The sequence below is a fragment of the Parasteatoda tepidariorum genome, chromosome 6 (genome assembly GCF_982258835.1).
Source record: "Parasteatoda tepidariorum strain Cologne lab strain chromosome 6, Ptep-v5.0, whole genome shotgun sequence".
Lineage (NCBI taxonomy): Eukaryota > Metazoa > Arthropoda > Arachnida > Araneae > Theridiidae > Parasteatoda > Parasteatoda tepidariorum.
In genome coordinates this window covers 96,821,093-96,839,699 of record NC_141760.1, presented here as the reverse complement: position 1 = coordinate 96,839,699, position 18,607 = coordinate 96,821,093, and the positions used below count along the sequence as shown (strand labels likewise).

At 29.6% G+C, this 18,607-nt stretch overlaps 1 protein-coding gene across 1 annotated transcript; it reads left to right on the top strand.

Moving 5' to 3' along the window:
• Positions 1 to 2,122: 2,122 nt before the first annotated feature.
• Positions 2,123 to 14,485, top strand: LOC107436451 (putative peptidoglycan muropeptide transporter SLC46). The gene is made up of 6 exons (XM_043044471.3): positions 2,123 to 2,539; positions 5,393 to 6,403; positions 8,133 to 8,372; positions 9,718 to 9,801; positions 11,115 to 11,271; positions 14,336 to 14,485. Exons 2-6 carry the CDS (start codon positions 5,431 to 5,433, stop codon positions 14,358 to 14,360), a joined length of 1,479 nt encoding a protein of 492 aa, XP_042900405.2. The 5' UTR covers positions 2,123 to 2,539; positions 5,393 to 5,430; the 3' UTR covers positions 14,361 to 14,485.
• The last annotated feature ends 4,122 nt before the right edge of the window (positions 14,486 to 18,607 follow it).

The following is an 18,607-nucleotide window of genomic DNA, read 5'->3' as shown; positions in this document are numbered from 1 at the left end:
TTTAATATAATAAAAACATTTTAATAACAACGTACCGGTCGCATTTATCATTATTTTAAAATCAACGCTCGACAACGAAGCCCCAAATGAAAATTCATTCAAAATTACGAACCGGAGTTCGAAATTGAAGTGTTTTTTTTCCTATAAAAGAATCGTCTGCCGCTCATAATTTGCTAATTAATTTCGGGTGATTAAACCGTAGTCGTATCGGGTCTTCAACTAATTATAAAAAATGAATAACATAAAATTCATTTAAAAGATTCTATTTATGCTATTCTTTTTTATAATTTATTAAAATTTTAAAATTAAAAACGATTCAATCACATCCTTTCAAATAAGTAAATAATGAACTGCGGACGATTCTTTGGTAGAAAAAAAACTTCAATTTCAAACTCTGTACGTACGTATTTCAAACTAGTACCATGTGCTTTGTTAATTTCAGTCGCTAAATTACGATGCTAATACCATGCCAAAATATTATATTAACCTCTTTGGCTGTTTATACGGAGACACAACATTCATGGCTTATGGGCAAACGCGCCAAAGCATACACTTAAAAAAATAACCCTAAAGCTTCTTTAACATATCCCAAACTTGACCATAATTATTAACAGGGGTCCCTTTCAAAGTCCCCTAACAATGTTAGGGGACTTTGAATATTCGTTTCCTGGTACCATCGACATACTATTATTGACACCAATGATGCTTAATTTTGATAATAGGCACCATTTGCGTTATGGTAATAGGCGAAGTTTTGATAGATATTAACTATACTCTTGTGGGAGAGTAGATATCGACAATATCAACCTTCATCTATGAAAAGGTACCCCAACATAGAATCGAGCTAACATGTTTTATATACTAGGGAATTGGAATTGTATTTATGAATTGTAGGCCTACCAGAATTATAGCTGTGATAGAATTCGATGAATGGATACCACTAGTTGATTCATTGCTGTTTTGTGAGAAGCCGAGAGAGCTGTATTAAGATCACCGTACTTTTGAGTGCTGATCGTGAGAGCTGTATTAAGTTCACGTTCGTGGTCTCTCCTGTGTTGCCATTAGCAGTCGAGTGTATACAGGTCGACGTTGTCTGCGATCGAGACTGAATAGCAACAGCGCGAGGAGAACAATGTCGCAGTCACAAGCAGCGAGTCAACAGTTCCATGTGGACAATCCATCGAAGTAGGCGTGTTCAAATCGAAGTGGGAGTTTTTGTGAAGGTAGACGTGTTCACATCATGTCTAAAGTTCACCAATGTGGGGAGAGAAGATATCGACAATGTAAACCTTCATCTATGAAAAGGTACCCCAACATAGAATCGAGTTAACATGTCTTATATACTAAGGAATTGTATTTTTGTAGTGGTAGACTACACTCTTATATAAGTAGAATAAATTTGGTGCCCATTACAGCTGCAAAAATACAGTTCATTTGTGTGATAGATTTATTATATAGATAGACATATACAGGAGAGAGTAACTTGAGTGTGGAAAATTTTAAATAGCATGAGTCGCTTTAGGCAACAGGATTATGCCAGATGATGTTGAATACAGTTAGCCTTTATTTTGATGGAATGAACTTAAATATATTTGTATTTATTTAATTATAGATCTATAAATTTGTTTTGCTTAATCTAATAATGTAAAGCAACTAAGAAAGTCAACAAATAATAATAGATTAAAAAAACATGGGAATAATTTTAACTCTATTATTTGTGTCGGTATATGACTAAAAATTTTATCCATGATTTTGTAGTGTTGTTCAGTGCAGATTTATTAATGTGTTTTTTTTTCACCCCTTGCAAAGAACGTGCATTTAGCTAGTAATAAAGTTTAGTTTAACAAGCAACGACTATAACTAAAGCATATCGTTAATATAGTTATTTATAAAAAAGTAAAATAATAATCAAAATGAGAAAAGAAAACATTCGTTTTTTTTGCGTCTAACTTTTTGTGTTGCTAGGGGATACCAGACAAGCAGCGTTGAGTTGTAGTTGGCAGGTTACTAAAATAATGCCTAAGTTTATTCGTCACTTTATGGCTTGTATAAATTTAAAATGCGAACAAATAACATTTTTCTGATAACATAGAACACGCAGTTACGAACGCAAGTCTTTTCTAATGCATTATCAGCTTGTTAAGAGGAAAATTCGGATTCTGTAATAACAGTGCGTTTTGTTTTAAACATAAAACAATAATCACCAGAAAATTAGAATTGCATGTTCAGCAAAATTAACTAAGCAATTTTTTTTACTTATATAGTAGGAAAGAGAAACAATTTAATTTAAAAAATGTATTTACTGTGTTAAATAAACTAAGCCCGTATATTATATTAGAAGACCGGTTTAGTTGATTTACTAAGCGTTAAAAAAACTTGTTTAAGTTTAAAAAAGAAGGGGAATTCCCGTTACAAAAATCAATACATAATAAACTTCTATGTGATCACGTGATCAAGGTTTCAGTTTGGAAAAATAGTTATAAGGATAATGCACATTCCGTTTTTACGGGTGAAGTTTCATAAGTGGACTCTGTTAAGGGTAAGTGTATTTGCTTTTTTTTCTAAAAATAAATTCTTAATTGAAACAAAATATGTAAAAACTGGAAATATTCACTTAATTCACCATTAAATATATTTCGTACTTGGGTTATTATGATTTTTTATAAACCTGCACAATGAATGAATACATAAAAAGAAAAAGCATTGTTTAATCAAAATTCAAATTAATACCTTGAAAATATATCGATGCTTTCTTGTGTTATTTTATTTGTTTATTTCTCTTCTGTTTGTGATATAGCTTTTTGTTCTTTTGATGTTTTTTTCTAGTTCAGGCAATTACGACGATATTGAGTTTGTGAGAATGAGGCTAAACTTAATTCTGTTCTTGAGTTTTTTAAAGTTAGTTTTATATTATTACTGCACTGAAATAAAAAATTAATTTGCTGTTAAGAATTATTTAGACGAATTTTATTGTTGTAAAATACTTCAAAAGTGCAATTTTTTTGGAACAAAATTTCCAAAAATTAAAATTTTATTTTATTTTGAAATGGATTTTATTCCATATGCCGACCGGGGAGTAGACCTCCCATTGGAAAAGTCCTGGGTTCGAATCCCGGACGTTGTTCCACCTAATGTGGTGCCCCTGAAAGAGTGGACTACAAATCTACCCTATTGATACCTAAATGACGTTTGTCAATCTGGTGGGAATAGGAGAAAAAATTTATTCCATATTAAATTTAGTTACTGCGATGTTTATTAGAAAACTAGTACTTTTTTTGCAGTTGCAATGCTTACTTTCGCAAATACGCATTTCAATCTGAAGTGCTGTGCAATTGAAATATTTTATGAAAAATCTATTTTTTTTAAAAATTTTATTTCGATATTTTATATAAAGAATTTCAAGATGAGTAAACTATAAAAATTATTATTTACTGTTAATTTATTAGTATTGTGTTAATTTAGTTACTGTGATGTTTATTAGAAAATTAGTACTTTTTTTGCAGTTGCAATGCTTACTTTCGCAAATATGCATTGTGTACTGCAATCTGAAGTGCTGTGTAATTGAAATATTGTATGAAAAATCTATTTTTTTAAAAAAATTTCTTCGATATTTTATGTAAGGAATTTCAAGACGAGTAAACTATAAAAATTATTATTTACTGTTAATTTATTATTGTGTTAATTTAGTTACTGCTATGTTTATTAGAAAATTAGTACTTTTTTTTTGCAATTGCAATGCTTACTCTCGCAAATACGCATTTTGCACTGCAATCTGAAATGCTGTGTAATTGAAATATTGTATGAAAAATCTATTTTTTTAAAAAAAATTACTTCGATATTTTATATAAGGAGTTTCAAGACGTGTAAACTATAAAAATTATCATTGAAAAAAAATATTTTAATGAATCTTAATGTGAGGAAAACCAAACATTTTAAAAATTCAACTGTTTTCACTGAACTTTAGAATATCAATAAATCAATAATATTCCAGAAGAAAACAAATAAAATTTGATCAAGAAACAAAACTTTTTTATTTTTAAGTTAGAAATAAAATGTATCAAATTTGGAATCTGTGACACGTTCGATAATCGAATTAGAATTTTTTTTAAAAATTCTAATAAAAATCAGAATGGCCAACTTAATTTTCAACCTAAGAAAAAATTATGTTTTGAAAATTTTTTACTGCTTACTATTGTTTGTTCATTTTTTTATTATTCCTTTTAAAGCTCTATTCTAAGAAATAACTGAAAATGTTATGACAATATTATTTATTTTTATTTGTGTCATCATCAAGATTTTGCATGAACAGGGTGTTTAGGTGGAAGAAACTGGTTTCTTAATAATTTAAATTTTAGTGATTAAATTTTGATTTCATAGATTTAATTTTAATTACATTTAATTACACCGATTGTGATTCCTTCATTTTGGGATTAATTTTGTGTATTCAATGACTCCTGAGGTTAATTTTGGCAAGAAATCCAAAAATATACTGGGTATTCCTTAAAAGCCACCCTTAATATAATTTTTAAAATCCTTGTCAAAAATAAGGATAAGCACGGAGAATACGCTTATGGAGTTGAAAAAATACATATATGGAATTGAAAATTAATATTAAAGCAAAAGACCTTGATCTGACGCATCACAATTCATGATATTCAATGGGGAAAAAACGGGCCACACTGAATAACTTTTGATCTAATGATCGGATCTTCGCGTTCTAGGACTCAATCTTAATGGCTCGAAGGGGTGACCTTAAATATGCTAATCAGGGTGATTAGTGAAATTCTGAAAGAATGAATTAGCGTGCTTTTTTTATGTTCGAAAGGGACTTGGATTATTTTAATATATAAATTGAAACCTGACATCCCTTTGACGCTTTTTTTATATATTTTTTTCTGACTTTCTAATAACAAGCAAAAAATTATTTCGGCATTTTTAAATTATAAAAAAAGTTAATAGTTTCTAAAAAAATCTGCTGGATTATCAGAATTATATTTGTACTAAAATATAATATCCGAAAATAAGTAGTTTTAAATTTTTTTGTAATTTTTTGTAAATTTAAGAAACTTTAATAATGAATAACTGTAAGGAAGTGCAAATTTGAAAAAATTATTGTTTAGAAGTAGGCATGTTTGGAAAATTTAACCTTAACCGCAGAAAAGACATTTGTGTTTCATGCCATATTTCATAACCATAAATTATTAAAATGCGAAGAGTAATATTTTTTACTTATTTTAATCTAAATTAATACAAAATAATAAAAAAATATAAAAAGTACATTTAATAAAAATTCTTCTTCAAAGGGATAATTGAAGAATTTGATGAAAAATCAGTTCATTTATTATTTACATTATAATATGTTTTATTCAAAGATTTTTTGGTTTGATTATAGATTTGAAAGATCAAGGTTTATTTTCATTATTCTAAACCATGGATTCGCATGATTTGGCTGAAAATGACAAAAAGAGTCATCCAGAGGATAACAGCTTAAACGAAATTGAAAAGTTAGTGATTGCGAATGAAAACCAACAATCCTGTATAAACGTTCTAAAAAGTAACAATTTATCTAAAACTTCGAAATGCTTTGAAATAATTTGTTCCCTCAGAATTGAGCCAGTGATGTTCCTTTTCATGTTTTCTTTCATACTTAATACAACTTGTCTAACTAATCTGATGATGGACAAAGGATGCAGATTCTACTACAAATATCCGAAGAATGTTTGTGACGATATCCACAATGATTCCAACATAAAAGCCAGTAACGACGTTGAGATCCTGGCAAATAATTATAATCTGTACTTGAACTTCCTGGCCCCGATTAGTGCATGCATTGTAATATTCTTGGCTCCATGGAGTGACAAATATGGCCGTAAGCCTCTTCTGATATCTGCCTTGTTTGGATTTTTCTTGAACGATATTGGCGTCATTTTGTGCACCATCTACTTCGATTCTGGGTTAGAGTTTATTGTGATCTCAAACTTGCCAACGCAGTTTAGCGGTGGCTTTATTGCCGTATCAACAATCATTTACAGTCACATATCGGAGGTATCAGACACAGAATCCAGATCTTTGAAGTATACATTTTTGCAAATAGCTTTTGGAGTGGCAGTAACACTTGGAGCATTGGCTGGTGGGCAACTGTATAAACTATATAGTTATTTAGGCGTTTTCATCACAATGGCTGTGGGACATTTTTTGGCTGTTGTATGGGTGGTTTTTCTGGTACCAGAAACTAGAGGCTTAGATTCGAAAGTTGGATTGAAGAAAAAATTGAAAGATTTATTTAGTTCGGAAAATTTCACGGATGGATTAAAGACGTGTATAAGACGCCGGGAAAATGGAGGAAGGTGTTGTCTATGGCTCCTTCTGCTCTCTAGCTGTACGATAGCATTGACTTATGAAGGTAAGGATGGTATGGATATTAAGGTATGTATTCAATAGAGCAAGAATTGAAAACAAAACTGCAGATTTGTAGAATGTTTATAGGATTTTCTAGTATATTAGAGTGTTAAAGTGTTCCTTAATTTCAAAAATCTTGTAATCGTGTGACATCTGAATGTTTTTTATTATTTAAATTCAATTTTAATTCATTAATTTCGTTTTCAGACAGAATAATACTTTATTCATAGGTTATCTTTGAAACCAAATATGCGTTATTTCTTATATTATGATAAATCCATAAGTTTTGGAATTTCAACTATGATTGTAATTTTTAAAATGTTATTTTCTCTAGTAAGCAACAAAGTGTGATAAATAAGTGATTTTCTGAAATTTTCAAATGCATTTAGAATTGATGATACAATATGAGCCAAAATTACGACGTTTTGAAATAAATATAAAGCAAGAATAATATTGATCTCTTCGTTTCCTTCAGTTGGTTATTTAGCCTACCTGTGTGAATGAGGGAGACCATCTTCCTCGATTAGATATCCCTTACAAGAGCTGTGCAATCATTGAAACGGGAAAGAAATATTTGGAAAGTATTTATTAAAATCAATATTTCAAATCTATGTTTATGTAAACGGTTGTGAAAATATTGTATGGTAAAAAATTACTTCAAACAAAATATTCTTAATTTTTTCTTAAATGCAAGGAAGATATAAATTTTCACGCTCTTAAATTTCGTAATTAAATTTCTTTGAAATTTATATAATATTTTCATAAAATATTTTATTGGAGCCTAATATAAGGTATATTCAATTAAATTATAAAGAAATAGTAGAATTTTAAAAGTTTCGTATCGTTAGTCGTCGTTTGAATGCTCCTCCTACCTTGAATAGACCCTCGTTACCGGTTTATGGTATATCCTATATAAGAGCATAATTTTCTTGTCTTACGTATAGTCTCTCTATGGAAAGAACTCATCTTGCCATTTTATTTCACAACCGTCGTTGAACCTCTGACCCCATTTTTGGGTTTTACGGCTACTAATGTTCAACTCCGTAGCCTTGTAATTTTGGACCCAATCCAGAAAACAAGGGAACTCCTGGATCAAGTATCGGGAGAAATTTACCTTCGTGGAAGACTTTTTGATGGAACTAACCCGCATTTGCGTTACATGGAGAGGAAGACCACGAGGACCTCCCACGCTTAGCCTGACGGCAAGGGGGCTCTAACCCATGATCCATCTACCACTGAGGATATTTCACGTCAAGAATGTGGTCGGTGCGAGCCGGATGCGGAAATCGTATCGACCAGCCATCGCAGGGATTTGAACCCGGTTCACCTCATTGGAAGGCGAACGCTCTATCCCCTGAGCCATCGCGGCCCAAAATTGCCATTTGTTAGAAGCAGTGGCGGTGACTGGCTACGAAGTATAAATATTTCAAGCACTCATCGTCATTTGGGTTAATATAAGAGGTTTTGGGTAGGGTCGGTTAGAGATAAGGTATCAAATAAGAGCGAAACACCCCTCGTTGAAATGCGCTGTTTCTTGTTTCCATAGAAGCAAGAGTGGTCTTAGACTTGATGGTGAGAGTTCTTTCTATTGACAAACTCTAGTTAACAGCTAGTTACTCTAGTTAACAGTTGCAAAGATCTTTTTGAGTAACAGTATTCTTATAAGAATAATTAACTTTTTTCATTTCTTTTATAGTAAACATTAATCAATTTTTTTTACTCATTTTCAATAGTTTATACTGACATTGCGTATGTATACACTCATCATATGTATAAATGGAACCCGACTATATATTCTCAAATGTGGGCTATCTTCAGTTTTTCCGAGATGATAGTTGTTTTTATCTGTACTTTCGTGTTCATCAAAGTGTTCAAGTTCAGCGATCCTCTCATTGGCATCATCGGTAGCGTGTCCATCATTGGAAAAAATATATTTCTGGCATTTGCTTTTGAACTCTGGTTATATTACTTGAGTAAGTATGCCGATAAAAAATTGTGTTAAAGTGTTTTGACTTTTTCTCTTTCAATTTATATCATATTTACATAGTTTTAATTTAATATTGAAAGTATAGTTTTACTCAAACATTAAAACTGCCTGTTTAATTATTTTTTGAAAATTTATTATTTTAGTAGTGAGAGAATCATACATGTGAGATTTCGAGATTTACTAGCTGATTCGAATTGTGTGTTGAATTGAATGAATTGTGTATTGAATTGCATAAATTGTGTGATGAATTGAATGAATTGTGTATTGAATTGCATGAATTGTGTGTTGAATTGAATGAATTGTGTATTGAATTGCATGAATTGTGTGTTGAATTGAATGAATTGTGTATTGAATTGCATGAATTGTGTGTTGAACTGAATGAATTGTGTAATGAATTGCATGAATTGTGTGTTGAATTGAATGAATTGTGTATTACCGAGTTGAATGTGGCACTTGGGAAATTACTTCCGTCAATGGTTTGTTTTTTGTTAACATTCTGATGCACGATTTTACTTACTAAATTTTATATATATATAAAAAATTTCTACCTTTAGCAAAATTTCAACTTGAAGTAAAACCTGTATGCATCCTGTAAAATTATCCTTTTTTTCATAGAAGGAATATTAATTGACTAGGAAAGTATAAATTACGCTTAAATTCTAAAGAAGTATAATTTAGTTAATAGATTATTTTTATATTATTTTAAAAATCATTTAAAATAATGATTGATTTGAAGAATTTATTTAAGTAAGGTATTTTTGTTAAATTCTAAGGATATATATATATATATATATATATATATATATATATATATATATATATATATATATATATATATATATATATATATATATATATATATATATATATATATATATATATATATAGAATACATTGTGGATATTTAACTAATATTTCAGCTGGAAAATTGAAAAAGCTGTCGGTATTTGACAAATCAATAAAAAAAATGGTGGATGTACAAAGTTCAAAATCTGTTTAATTGCTTGAGTGAATGGCGAGAAGATCATTAGAAGCACTTCTAAGTTTCAATCAGCAACTAAACAAGTTCTTATGTTTTTATCAGTAGTTTTCCTCTATGATTTGTCATATTTCGATATCGTTTTTAAACTCCCCCTTCCTCACAATCTATCGATTTTTTTTAATCTTAACTGCGGTTAAATATTCTAAAAATATACATTTCGGGGGGGGGGGAAGTCGTTGCGTACAAATATATAATTCTAAGACTTTATTTATTAATTTATTTATGAATATTTTTGCAAAAAAAATCATATATTTTTATAAAATCATATATCATAATCAATCATATATAGGTAATATTTTTGGAAATCTAAACGGATTGGGAAATTTAGCTGTTAGATCTCTAATTTCTAAACTTGTTGCCGAGGAAGAAATGGGTAAGTATATGCATTTTATATTGAACAGGTAACAAATGTACATATATTTTTTTTTCATTTTCTTTTTGATAAGAATTCTAAAAAAGTATATTAATTGTGGTAATTGCAGAACACCTCCAGCTTTTATTTTTTTCTTCAAGTTTATAATTTGTACAATACAGGATACAGCTGAAAGAATCAAAACAAATAAGTTTTAATGTGACTTTATTAAAAATACATAAATTAACAAAATATAACAAATAATAACAAGAAAGGAATTTTAAGAATAAATAAATCTAATTGATTTCAAAATGGCTGCCTTTTGCACTGACGAAGGTGCGCAAAAGCTTATTGAAATTCTCAGCAATGGGCGGCAAGTCAGCGCTGGAAGAGATTCCTTTTCGCTGAATTAATTAAGTTATAACAAATTGCAAAATTACTGTGTTGCCCTAGATTTATGAGGTAGAATTCAATAAAAATTAAGGAAAAAAAATTAAAATACTGCAAATTTAGAATGCGTTGTACTGGGAAGGTATCAAAAAATGTAAGTTCGTATGTAAATTCTCAAATACCTATTCTAAAATGTAAAAATGTGCTGATGAGCAGCTAGGAATTATTCAAAATTAATTACCTATAGATTATCAACAAATGGCGTTGCTGCATGGAAATTCTATTAAACAATGTTTTCTTTTGCATATCTGACCATTCTCATTAAAGTGTTTCCAAAGGTGTCTGTTAGTTTTGTCTTTAAATTGAGCCAAGCTATTCTACAAATGGTAAATGTTTCAATAAAGTTTTATTGCTTCTTTCCAACCACAAGCGACATCTGTTGATGTACTTCGTCACTTATGTTTAAACATGAAAAAAATATTTGGCGTCCGGAGCAGAAGAAAGCAAACCGTATATTTCAACCATAAGCTGGTCATTTTTGAGACATCAGTTATTAGTTATTACTTTTTTTTGATTGTTAGAAAAACTGCATCCTGCTGAACAATCCATTGTTATATCTTGTTGCAACTTTAATGGTATGTTAAATTTGAATCAAATTGTGTCAATAAATTATTTTCAAACTTAATTATACTCGATAATTTGACTTAACGGGAAAAAGGCTCAGATTAACAATTTGTTAAGCTTTCAGTAAATTTGTTACTGTTTATCATTGGACTGATTTTTGTGCGAGTGTATGTAGAATATTTTTAATTTAAGATCTATTGAAAAGTTGATACGATATATAAGATTTATTCAAATTTATATAATGTTCATAATGTTTCAAACATTTTTACTGTAGAAATATATTTATGTGTGCCTAAATATCATGTGTACTCTTGTTATAGGTCGAGTGTTTTCTTTCTTGGCTACATGTGAAGCTATTGTTCCTTTACTTGGAAGTATAGTAATTGCAAAAATTTTTAACGCAACTATAGAATATTTTCCAGGATCGTGTTATCTAGCTGCAACAGTGTTTTTAATGCTTCCTTTAAGCACTTTCATGTAAGTTTTTTCGATTTATTAGTTGTTGATTTTTATAAGAGGATGGGGTCTATTACTATTCTCTTATTAATTTATTATTATTATTTTTTCATTGTTATTGTAATGTAAAATTTGGCTTTAAAAGGAAAATTTAGTTCAGAATTTTTAAAACAGAAATATTATTTCATATGCATGTTCTGAATATGAAATTATTACTTTAATTCATAAATTTTAAATATACTACCATACAATAATGGAAGAGACACTTTCAGTTTATGACATTTTTAAATTTCTCAAAATAAAACACTTAAAGGATTATTTCTTAACTTTATAGGTGTTTATCTCGTGCAATTTTTAATAATTAACAGTAAGATTTAAACCTTTCAGAGATTTGAAAGACCTACAAAAATTTAAGAAAAAAAAACCAAGTATTTTTGAACACCCTATGACAGAAAATCAAGCAAGAAACTTGCAACTCATAACGATTACTTTAAATTTAATTTTTAATAACTGCATCAAGTTTCGTAAACCTAGAGTCAATATTTATGAAGATATGTATATTTTCATAAAAAATTAATTTTTCCACCTTGCGTTTTTTTTTATCATAACTTCTTAAATATTCAATGTAACTAAACGAAATTTTTGGAGAATTTTAAGATTACTTACAAAATTGCGGATTCAAAATATAAAAAAAATTCGTTAAAAACTGCGCAAGACATGCTAGTTAAGCTAGTTTTTTAATACTGCACTTGCGCAGAAAAAGTTTCAAGTTTTTTATAATTATGTACGAAAAACGTATTTGGCAACAAATGATAAAAGCTTTATTTGAATATCTTAAAAATTAAAAAAGATTCAAGCAATTTTCGAAGTCGTTTTTGTACTTTTTAAAAGAGAGCTCAAAACGACAAGGGGTGTTCCACAAATATTTTTTTCTACTATTAAGCACGATTTATTAAAAAGGAGACCGCCATTGTGGGGATCACCGCCCATAAAAGTATGTTTTCTTTCTCTATACCATCAAAGTTAAGTTTTCGGACGATCATTGTATCATTTGCTATTAAATTTTGTCTTACGATGCAAAATTTGTAAAAAAACCCTGAGCGTTTTGAGCTTTCTTTTGAAAAGTACAAAAACTACTTAGAAAATTGTTAGAAATGTTTACATTTTTATCCTTCTGAAACATCTTGCATATAAGTTGCGATGAAATGAGTTATAAAGTTAGAAGTATTGATACGCTTGATGGTCAGTGCCGTAGCGAGCGTAACTCGCGCCCGGGGCACAATACCTTTTTAGCGCCCCCCCCATTCGAAAATCATCTAATATTATAAGTAAAATATACTCGCAAAGTAATAAATAAATAAAGTAAAATAAATAAAGTCATAGGCTCAAGCTAAGCATTAAATTTGAGACAAAAAATGTAGTTGAGAAAACAAGACTAGATTTTGAAATGTATATGATCATCTAGAATTAGTTCAAAAGATACCTATTATTTATTTTACATATTTATAAAGAAATATTTTAAAAACACGCAGTTTTAAAACAATAAAAAAGTAAATATTTATTATCTCTAAGGAGATACATATATTTAATAATATGATTATAATACATTAATAAAACTAATTACTATGTATAAATTTTCCGCTTTTGATGAAGCAAATTTATCAGTAATATCATTAAAGTTGATCATTTAAAATTTTTTCATACCCTGTTCACTGAATAATAGAATCGTCGAGTAGATGTAGTAAGTAATCTTATTTGTTTTATTACTAACCAAGAATGCCTTGAACTTGAAAGGTAGCAACACAGTGAAATATGCACCAAAATTTATGCTAACATTAAACTTATAACATTTAATAACATTTCCTTTTTATTCTAAGCAGAGCGCGATGACAATGACGCAAAACTGAAAAATACAGGCACAAACTAACTTAAACGTTAATATTTCGGGTATTTACCTAACTTGTAGCGGAATTCCACAACCTGTCGCAAATGTCACGGATATGTACAGTCACGGAAAAAAGTATCCGGAAAGTAACAAATAAAGAATCATTTATTTTTTGAAACAGATAATTCTCAGGTCCAGAACAAATACGGCGTTTGTGTCCTTTCCTAGAAACAGCAAAACGCTGTATTTGTTGTGTGTCTGAGAAGTATCTATATTAAAAAATAGACAATCTTTTAGTTGTTATTTTCGGGATACTTTTTTCCGTGACTGTACATATAAGTACATTAGAGTGCTATTGTTATCGTTTTAAAATAACAAGCGTAAGCTACATTGCGTTTATAGAAACAAAAATAAATAGTGTTCTGAAAGAAAGAATGTTTGTACTTTGTACACTGTACAAACACTTTATACACTGATGTTTGTACTTTGTACACTGCAAATATTTGGAGATAATATATGTAACCACACAGCGTAGATGCCATAAGGAAGTGCTGACAGACACAGGTCGAGTCAGCCCAGTGGAAAAGACGTGTCATTTCTATTATGAATATATTATTACAGTTTGATTAGTGTTCCTTTTTATTTACGAATTAACATTTATTATATTTCACCGGCACTAAATTTAAAATATATTTTCCAGAAATAAATTATAATAAAATTAAAAATCATCCAACAATTTTTTTTGTTTTGCTGACCATTTGGCGCCCCTTTGTGTGTAGCGCCCGGGGCATGATGCCCCCCCTTGCTCCCCCCTCGCTACGCCACTGTTGATGGTATCATAGGAATTATGTTAATTTTAGTTAAAATTAGAAAACTCATATTTAAAGTTAAATTTTAATTATAGAAATATTCTTGGTTACATATTTACAATACATTAAGTAATACAAAGGGGAAAGAATCTAGGATTGACTCACCAGGTGCGTCATCTCGACAAACAGGTCACCTTTTCTCAGCTATGCAAACCCTCTACCGATTCCTAAATGGGTGCAACCCCTACGGCAAGAGGGAACTTCGCCAAACTCACCCTTTGGCTCACTTTATCGATGTTTTTGGCGCACTAACTATTTGAGACTCCTTGCTCTGCATCAGTATTAGTAAAAAGTTTTACTTAAGCCTAATATGTTATTTTATTTTTTTCAGATATCATTTCAAGAAACGTAAATGAGCTGGACTTTGACAGTTGAATAACATTCAGTTTCTATTTTGTATTTCTTTAAAATGATTTTTGTTACTTTTACTTGTTTTTTTTTAACTCTTTCTATACAAATAAATATTTCTTATGTTCTTGAATGTGTCTTCAATTTTCAATGAATTCAGAAAAAAAATTCCGATGAAATTTAGAGTTAATTTTTACCTTGAATGACTTAATTTAAGGGGAATGAGCAAAGATGAATAAATAAAAAAAAGACGTCTCCTGAAATATGTAATATTCTTTCGATAATTAATTTAAAATTAATTTAAAGTTTCGTTAATTAATTGCAAATTAATTTAAAAAGTATTGAAAGTAAATATTTTTTTAAAAAATAGGTTGACAATTAAACCTTATTTCTTTTTCTAATATGCATATGTTATAGATATTTTTGAATATATCACGTTAACATTTGAACTGGTTGGCGCCTGACACAGTGAATGGCGTTTTTTTAAATCCAAGAGTGAGACTTTTACGTTAGTCTGTTTCGTAGTATTATCAATTAAAGTATTATCAATAAAGTAGTAGTATAATTACCTTTAAACGGCCGTTATAAAGTTTAAGGAGTTTAAACATACCTATTTTTTTATTCAAAGTCATTGTACTATCACCAAATTCGCTTTCCTAGAGATTTAAATAATGGAGTTAATTATATTGATTGATTTCGATTTTAATGTTCTCAGAAATCAATTTGATGTACTATTAGTGGTTGTATATTTTATTTACTAAACAAACTAAGAAAAGGAAATATATGCTATGTATTTCCTTTATGTAGTTCTTTATTGCAAGTTCAATGATATGTAATATATACAATAAGTGTTGAACATTTAATAAATAATCTAAAAAATTTTGAACATTTAATAAATACACTATATGAAAGAAATGTATGCAATATATTTACTTTATATAGTTCTGTATTGTAGGCCCAATGATATACAATGTGTACCAAAAATGTTGAACATTTAATAAATCTACTACATGAAGGAAATATATGTAATATATTTACTTTATACAGTTCTTTAATGCATGGCTTTTGATATGCAATGTTAACAATGCAATATAATATTTGATATGCACTATAAACGTTTAATAAAAATAAAGGAATATATGCGATACATTTCCATAGTTCTTTATTGCATGTCTTATGGTATGCAATGTATATAATAAATATTGAACATTTAGTAAATATACTATATAACGGAAATATGTGCAATATATTTCTTTCATATAGATTTTTATTGAAAGCCCAATGATATGCAATATAAATAATAAATGTTGAGCATTAAATAAATATACAATATTAAGAAAAAAATATGTGCCATATATTTCTTTTAAATAGTTCTATGTTGTAAGCCTTATGTCATATAATCTATGAAATGCGTGTTGAACAACTAATGCTTAACAACTTCCTTAGAAAGTAATGGAGCGTAATGCTTCCTTAGAAATAAAACGGATTTTTTAAAAAGAAAAATAGCATTTTAAATAAGTTCAGTTTTAATTATTTAAAATATTCAGAAAAGTTACAACTGTTTTGTTTTGCACCTCATTGTACAGTTAAAAATATAGATAATTAAGCATTCATTTCTTTTTGTTATTATGTACTACCTCCACAGAGATTGAAGTCTAGGATTCGACTACAACATACTGTCTCTAATACTCTATGACACTTGGTAAACACAATGGAGCGACATGGTATATAAATGTATAATGGTTGCGTACTTAGCGATAAAATCCTTAAAATTTTTTATCATTGTTAGTACATGGTATAATTATGATTTTAAGATATTGGGGTTATACTAGTAGGGAGAAAGGGTAAAGGAAAAAAATTGACTTAACTATTGCTCTCTTAGGCTTATGAGGTGTTGTTTCCAATGTATTTGTTTACGCTGAATCGCAGTAGTGTGTCTACCACTACAGAATTCAATTCCAATTCACCAGTATATAAGACGTGATAACTCGATTCTATGTCAAAGGTACCTTTTCATAAATGAATGTTGACATTGTCGATATCTACTCTCCCCACAATAGTGACTTTCGGATGGGATGTGAAAACGCCTACCCTGACAGAAACGCCCTCTTCGATTTGAACACGCCTACTTCGAAGGATTCCCCACTGAACAGTTGACTTGCTATTAGTGACTGCTAGATTATCCACCTCCTGGATCCGTTGCTACTCAGTCAAGATCACAGACAAAGTCGGTCTGTATACACTCGACTGCTAATGTAAACACAGGAACGACCACGTCCGAGAACTGAATACAGCTCTCACGATCAGCATTTTTAAAAAAAAAGTCCGATGATCATAATACAGCTCTGCCGGCTTCTTGCAAAATAGCAATGAATCAACTAGTGATATCCGTTCATCGGATTCTATCACATATATATATATATATATAATTTTTATAGGGGAGTATTGTACTGTCTACCACTACAAAAATACAATACCAATCACTAATATGTAAGACATGTTAACTCGATTCTATGTTGGATTATCTTTTCATAGATAAATGTTGACATTGTCGATAACTCCCCTCCCCACAATCGCTAATCCCAATTCCTAGAATGAATAGTTTAAAAGTAATTCCTGTTTAATATACAAAAAAGTAAATTTTGTTCTGATATCTATTTAAGCATATGACATTACTGTTTAGGCAAGTGAGGTATTGCTTTCGGTGAATTTTTTTTTGCACTGAGAGCGATAGAATAACGTATAATTTATTCAAAAGATAATGCTTTATACAGTAATATAATCCGATTAAAAAAGGTTCCTTTACGCTTTCAAAATTAAAAGAGGTCACCGAAAATCATGGTGCAAGTGTTAATTTATCTTTTAATGCATTCTCTGGACATTTTGATACTGTTTTAGTTTTAATTCTAGTCATATTTGTAGCACTTTTATGAATCTGCAGAGAAAAGTGACTCCCACAAAAAAGTCATAATATATATTTATACCAAAATGAAAATATGCCTTTTTCAATTCTTAAGATATAAAAAAACAAATATTTATTAATGCTCGTTTGTTATTCATTTCAAATGCACTTTTTTCTTTGTTGAATTTAACGGAATTACAAATAAATCCCAAATTCAGATGATACGTTAGGGTTGAGAGATTTTATTTACTTTAATTATTATTTTATGTTCCGATCTCCATATAGTTAGTATCATCTAACAATGATAATGTTCATCATAAAAGCCTACCAAACAATACCAAAATGGCGGGAAGTATATCGACCTTGAGCATTCCATTTTTTCCAAACCTTTTTCATTTCGCTTTGGGTGGAATGGTTGTTGAACAACTTGTATACACAGCATGGTTTGTAAATTCAAATGTCCGAGTTTGATATGTTTTTGGGAAAAAGGGGTGAAGAGCCTTCAGCATTTTATAGGCAGGGCTATCACGTTTAGCGTGTATTTGAAATAGGAATGCACTCTGCTCGTATCAAGAAATCAGCTCAAGGTTTAACAAAGTGTCTGTATCTCTTTTATTTCATTTTTATACATTTTGGAGTAGTGTACTAACCTTCATCATGCATTTTCCTTCATATTCAGTAACGTTGTTATTTTATTATTACTATAATATTCCCAAAAAGTTTGTGTTCCGTTTGGTTGAGGATGCGGTTGGCAAAAAAGGCTGGAAGGATCAAAGGACACACTGACTCCTGCACTTAATTCTAAGAGCCCAGACAAATACAATAAAGTGCCATTTATAGGAAAAGTTATATTTCTCCCACCACCTATAAAAATTTAGGAAAAAAACTCAGTTGTTTTTATGGAATTCCTCACTATTAACGCTTGAGTCGTGACCATTTAACTTTTTTGTACCAATAAAATACATAGTTTTAAAATGTGCACAAATTAATGTTTTGGAAAAAAAAATGTTATCATAATTGCACATTCGGAAAAATAAATGGTGAACAACTGTTATATCGATGGTCAAGCTTTTAAATACAGTTTTAATTTTTATTCTTGTTACGTTAAATATAATTTTATGCTTTTACATAAATAAGTTCTGCTCATCCTGGACATTGCTACACTGTAAATAATTACAGATAAAACTACTGTTAAAAGTACCGGTACTACGGGTATTCTATTTAATTTTACCGCAAAATGTAATCGAGAAAACTTTCTGTTATTTTTTTCGTGAGACATTGTATGATTCCAAACAAATGATTTGTTTAAATAATTCATTTAAAAGTTCTAAGAAACCTCACAGTAAATTAGTG